General features: G+C 38.2%; 1 protein-coding gene across 3 annotated transcripts in view; it reads right to left on the bottom strand.

Annotated features, from left to right (window-relative positions):
* Nucleotides 1-218: 218 nt before the first annotated feature.
* SYN4 (sister chromatid cohesion 1 protein 4) overlaps nucleotides 219-6,000 on the bottom strand; it is a 41,901-nt gene continuing 36,119 nt past the window's right edge. For all 3 annotated transcript variants that reach the window (XM_089161876.1, XM_089161878.1, XM_089161877.1), the window contains 2 exons: nucleotides 3,288-3,417; nucleotides 219-958 (listed from right to left, as the gene is read on the bottom strand). In XM_089161876.1, the coding sequence (XP_089018002.1) occupies nucleotides 860-958; nucleotides 3,288-3,417 (229 nt within the window). In that variant the 3' untranslated portion in view covers nucleotides 219-859. The remainder of the gene's footprint in view (nucleotides 959-3,287; nucleotides 3,418-6,000) is intronic.

Here is a 6,000-nt window from a genome sequence, read left to right as displayed (position 1 = left end):
CTCTCACACCCATAAAGTATTATCCTTTACTTGCCCCACATCCTTATCCTCAGGATGGATTTCCCAATCCCCAACAAGGATTGATGCCTATATATTATCCACATAGACTGTTTATAAGAAAACCTAAAACCATTTTCTCAATATAATTACATGTTTAAACCTATACTAGTAATTGATCCAAACCTTGCTTCAATTACAAATACAACCAAAACCATAATTAATATACCCACAAAATACAAGACACCCAAACCCAACAATTATGTTATTAAATAACTTTGAATATCTAAAATTTGCGGAGGAAGCAAAAAAATACCAATTGAACAAGGATTGCAATAATTAACAGGGCAGGGTATCAAGCAAACAGGAGAAAGCATGACTTCAATTTGCTCGATGCTATTCTGATAAAGGAGCTCTTCCCTCTCAAAAGTGTCATCCAGTTTTTTACATGTTTTACCAGCTTCGTTTTTACTATTAACAGAAATTCATTCATAAAAGTTAAATTAAATTCACTCAAAAGTCCAGCATTCTCCATAGATGCCAGCTAAACATATCAATATACAACTAAAATATAATAACTAAAGAACAATGACGGTGCTGAGTTTCAGAATGCCCAGTTAAACATTGCCTTCAATGGCAGGCAAAATAATTTTACAACATATTTACATTATGGGTACAATCAGCGGATACATTAACCCGACCCCAACCTACGCTAACTTTATCAGTGGAAAATCCAAAGCTTAGAACTAAAAACAATACAAGAGAAGAGAGAGGACAGATGAGCCTGAGGGTCGAGCATGTGTAGTAGAATACAGCGGTCTGTGCTAGCTACTTGTCTAAAGCCTTCTTTCACAGGGGGTTACTAGAAGCTTGCTTTCATGAGCTTTCCTCTAGGTTTAATATCAATGCCAGCATATGCATTCTCTTGTTCAACATGTACATAGTCCCTTGTTTTAAGAACCTGTGAAGAAAACCACAAGCACCCAGTACAAATATAGCATCAAATTCTAAAAATGAAACTCAAAACTTTAATTTTTGCTTCCTAAAACAAGAAATATTGAAACTTGAAAAAACTTGTCACTCAAGGGAAAAAGCAGTGCTAGTAGCATCTAGATTATAACATTGTATAGATAAACAGATGCATCATGCTAATGACCTGGCCAAAAGGGTATGGTGTAAGAGAAACACTGAAGTAGAACTAAATGTTGGACCTCATAGTTGGGCCAGAGAAAGAACCATAGCCATTTTGAGATCCTCTTATTATGATTCGTCTAGTTACAAAGAAAATGAAAACAAAGTTCAGCTAACACAGTATAATATCCATTTAAATAACCAGTTTGCTACGTCAACAATTTCATGTTCCTCTCTGGCTCAACAGGATCTATAGTTTTAAGACATCAGCCAAGTTCCAATCAAGACCTATACTGATCCCGGGACTGAAATCACAAACAAGTACCATTTGGCACTAATCATGGTCTCAAAGTTGGAAATGTCTGGGCTGATCAGTCAATTATGCTCATTAAGCATGGAGGCCAATCCCAATTATGACATTTCTCCAACCGTGCGACCCCAAATCAAAAACAGAACAGAACAGAAAAGAAAAGAAAAAAATAGTCGTACTGCCAAATGCATCATCTACCGTCACTCCATTTGGCTTCCAAAAACAAATAAATACAACAAGACTTTACTAATTTGGTTGTGCATCTACTAAGATTCTTGAGCAATTCCCCAGCAATCTGCATTCCCTCCCCACACCCCAACCCAACAAAACAAAACAAAAGGACGAAAAAAGAGAGCAATCTCATGCATTGAGGTCCAACATGGGTTCTGAACTTTAAATCCTAGACTACAACCACCATCAGTCAGCTGGTTAATCCATCTTTACCCAGAGTCATCCATTTTTCTATCTGAAATGCACTGTAGTCAACTAAACCTGGCATTTCCACTGTTCTTAAGCCATTAAGCTCTCCATTTTTTTCTCTGAAGGGAAAACCATTACCAACTCAGTGGATATGTTGTTATGATGAAGTACAAAAGGGGTTTCAGGATAGAATTCACACAGTGAATACAATAAGGCACTCAATACCTTTTAGAATGGCAAACCCGGTGTCGAAGGCTTCCGCACAAGCAGAGTCCTGAGAGGGGGGAAATTGGGGGGGCAGGGGTGGAATTTTCATGCGTAGCCGGTAGCCAGCAATTTTTCCGAGGCTGTTTCCATACATCAATAACTTTCCAGGTGCAGAATGGATCAGTAGTCAAGTTGCAGCTTGCCATGACTCTCCGATCAGCAGCCATTTGGTACAATCTTGGGAGATTCCAGTCTATTTTATTTCTGATCCTAGGGTATTATAAACAGAAGTGCTTTGTTTTAACTTCTGTTTCCCTCCTCTAGCAGAAGCTTTTCTCATTGTATATCTAGTGGTACTTTGATTCTTCATTTGAATGAATTATCTATGTTTTTTTCTTTCTGAAATTTGTCAGCAAAGATTTGAGTTGACAATCCCATAAAGGTTGGTTGAGCAACATTATTCCCTTTAGCATATAACCCTCTCATAGACACATAGTAACATTGGCATTTAAACACAAGATCTAATTCAGCATCTCTAAGGAGTAACCAATTCCCTACATAGGTATCAATCGAATAGATAGTACAGAGGAAAGTGTTCCACACATAATGAAGCATTTGGTTACAATCATCTAGATTATCTGATATTACATTTATTTAGCATTTTAAAAACAAGCTTTGATCCCACACGGGAGAATATTGGTTATCACTCTAAAAAGTTACTAACTAGCTTTGTACAGACCAGTGTTGAAATTGACTGCTAGATTACAAAACCTACACGCATTTAAATTTTATAATTTAGTAAGAAAAACCTTTATAATTAAAAAAAGAAATTTTTTTTTTCCAACTTGCATGTCTCAATGCACAATGATCACTTTGTGATTGGAGTCCTTCATCTCAGCAGGCTGAAGCCAACTGCTGAACACAAACAATTAAACCAACAAAGAATACTTGAATTCCAAATATTAAGATATCCATGATCCAAATATTACAGTGAACTCATATCTTGGTCAGAGGCATGTTTTCACTGCTAACATACAGCAAATAGAGGTAATGACAAGAGTAATGGACAGCTCTTTTTATCTTTTATTTTATGTACTTCTGGAACAATCAAAAGATCCTATAATGCAGTAATGGCAAGGAACAAATAGGAAGAAAAAGAAATTGCAATGCGATTAACAGTTCAAAATTTGGTTAAATAATGAAAGAGATATTGTCAACTTACCAAAGTCTCAAAAAACATCCTGGCTGCTTCCTTCCTTGTTTTACCGGCCAAGAGGTTGTCCATGTGTACAACTTTTCTTTCATGGCCAGCACCATTATCAAACATTGTTTGGAGATACTTTGCAACCGCCCTATTGGAGAAGGTAAACAAGAAATCAGCCTTAGAAAATAATGTTGAAACCTTTCAAGTCAAGCAAAATGAAAGGAAAAATGAACATGATACTTTTCACCCCAAGTCAAATGGAAGAAAATGTTCACCCATGATACCATCCACTTTGATATGCAGTTGGCCCCCCCAGGACACCAGATTATGGACCAGCATGGAAGATAATAAGCAATCGAGGATTCCTGATGAACCGATTAACTCGTATATCCATAAATGCTAGTGTGTGCCATATCTTAGTATACTACATGAAGAACAAAGGATCAGGTGTCACCCAAGCTTGTAAAATTTTGAGCACAAGATATCTCCAAGGTGATAAAACACTAGAGAAGATTACTGTTTTCCCAGCAGGTCTGGCGACGGTTATGCAGGTATCAAATCCCATTAAGTTTTGACACTTTTTTAGCCTGAACAAGACTGCTTTTTTATAATGTTAAAAATTTTCAATCCTAGAACACCCATTAATTAATGGAATGCATCTCCATTAGAACTCCCTGGTGCTTCTTGTGTTAACGATATGCTAGTTTACTGCTGATGGGTTATTTCTGATCACGTTGCAGAGGACATATTTGGGTCTACTGGAGTCTGCTCTTCTCCAGCAGACAACAGTAATAAAAGTGAACTCCTCCATTGATGCATAGAAAACACATCCAATCACCAGCTAGACATTGTAAAAATGTTTTGACTGTAATGCAAATAATGCTTATTGATGAAGACAAACCTAGACTGACAATCTAACAAGGCATCAGAGAAAAATTTGCCCCTAATTACAGTGCTTATCTAAGCTTATAGTTCATGGACATCTCACATCATGTGGCTGAGTTGACTTCAGGCAGAAGCCACCAAACCAACACTGTGATTCGTCAGAATAAAGCATTTAGACTTCCCTGATAAACTCATTATTTTAAGCAAAAGAAAACAAGGACCAGCAAAAACACCCAAGTCACATGGCAACACCATATGCTTGAGATGACCATTAAATTTGTACATGGCCCATCTGTGACTAGCTATGAAATGGTAATAATGACCAGGCTACAAATACAGGTGCCAAAGATATGCAACTCTCCGGAAATCCTCTCTTAGTTTAAGGCAAAGTCCCCTTTGTTTATGTTTATCTTTGGTTTAAATGACCTACATATCAATCCATGCTCCTCTACCTCCAGGATTGATGTGACCCATATTCTATGGTTTAGTTGCTAGAATAATGCCCTAGAATCAAGCCCACTCCAGGATCCTCTTCCTTGAGAATCAGCAGTCTTTTAGGGCTATAAATACCCTCGGTGAATGAGTTTTGGATAGGTTTAGGGCAAGTAAGGATTAGAGGCTAGGGGTCTAGTAGGATTCAGCCAAGCTTAGGGTTGCACTTTTAAGTTTTAAAGCTTGAAATCTTGCTGTAACTGCGATTTCAGAGCTGAATTTTATGGTTTAATGTCTAAATTCGAGGTCGGTAAGGTATTCAAGGTTTCTAGGGTCAATTGGAGGGACTCCAGGGATTGGCTAGGCTAGGATTTAAACTGTTGTCATTATTTTTAATTTCAGATTTGATCCAAAGGGGTTAGGGTTTCAATTTTATGTCTCCTACTAGGATTAGGACTCCAGAGGTGTCAATCAAGGTTACAGTTTGAAGGGAAGATGAAGAGGGTCCAAGAGAAGGTAAATCCTAAAAGGGTTTAGAGTTTGGCCAAGGGATTAGAGAGTTATAGGTGTTTTAGTAAAACTAGGGTTTAGGATTTAGAGGTTGAAGATGAATTGCAGAAAATTACAAAAACCAGTGGTGGAAGGTTTAATGGAGAATCCAAAAGTAGGAACAGGGTTTACCGGAGGGTGCAATTCTATAGGGGAATGGAGGGTTGAAAGGGGTAGGGGATCTAGGGATTTAGAGGAAAGGGAGGCTTAAGGGGAGAATGGGGTGCATGGGAGAAAGGAAGGGGGAAGGGGAGGGGCTGGTTTAGACTGACTTGAATGCGCCCCCCCAGGGGGGGTGTGGAAGGGGGAAAGTCGAAGCAAAATTGCAGAATTAGGTCACACTCATCTGCGGGATTCCTTTTAAGAACCCATGATTCCACTCTTCCTTCAATCTCAGATTTTATTTAATAACTCAAAACTGATTTGTTACAACTAGAGCGGCTTATTTATAGCCTACATGAAGGAAACATAATGCACTCAACTTCCAAAAAGAAAACAGACTTGGACTCTAACTAGCACACCAATTCAAGATAAAAACCTTAGTCCTTCGACTCTTACAAGGAACCTTCATAACTAACTCCAGAGACTTCCAACTTGAATTATAAGAGTAGAAGTTCGCTCCTTGCAAGGACTTGGACAACCCTACTGGACTCCTTCACAAACTAGGAACCCAACCAAACAAGGACTATTCAATAACTTACAAATAATAACTCAACCGCAAAAATAAAAGTAGAAATGGACCCAATGACACCCTAATCATGGACTCAACGAATTTTAACAACATGACCAAAATGCGCTTGATATGATTAGGGGCTGTAGGATTTGGGAAGTAACCCTAGGCCCTTATGCTGACCCTGAAAATGAT

Source organism: Hakea prostrata, chromosome 7 (assembly GCF_041222555.1).
Source record: "Hakea prostrata isolate BN-2017 chromosome 7, UWA_Hpros_2, whole genome shotgun sequence".
NCBI classification, from domain to species: domain Eukaryota; kingdom Viridiplantae; phylum Streptophyta; class Magnoliopsida; order Proteales; family Proteaceae; genus Hakea; species Hakea prostrata.
This window is presented reverse-complemented; position numbering and strand designations above follow the sequence as displayed.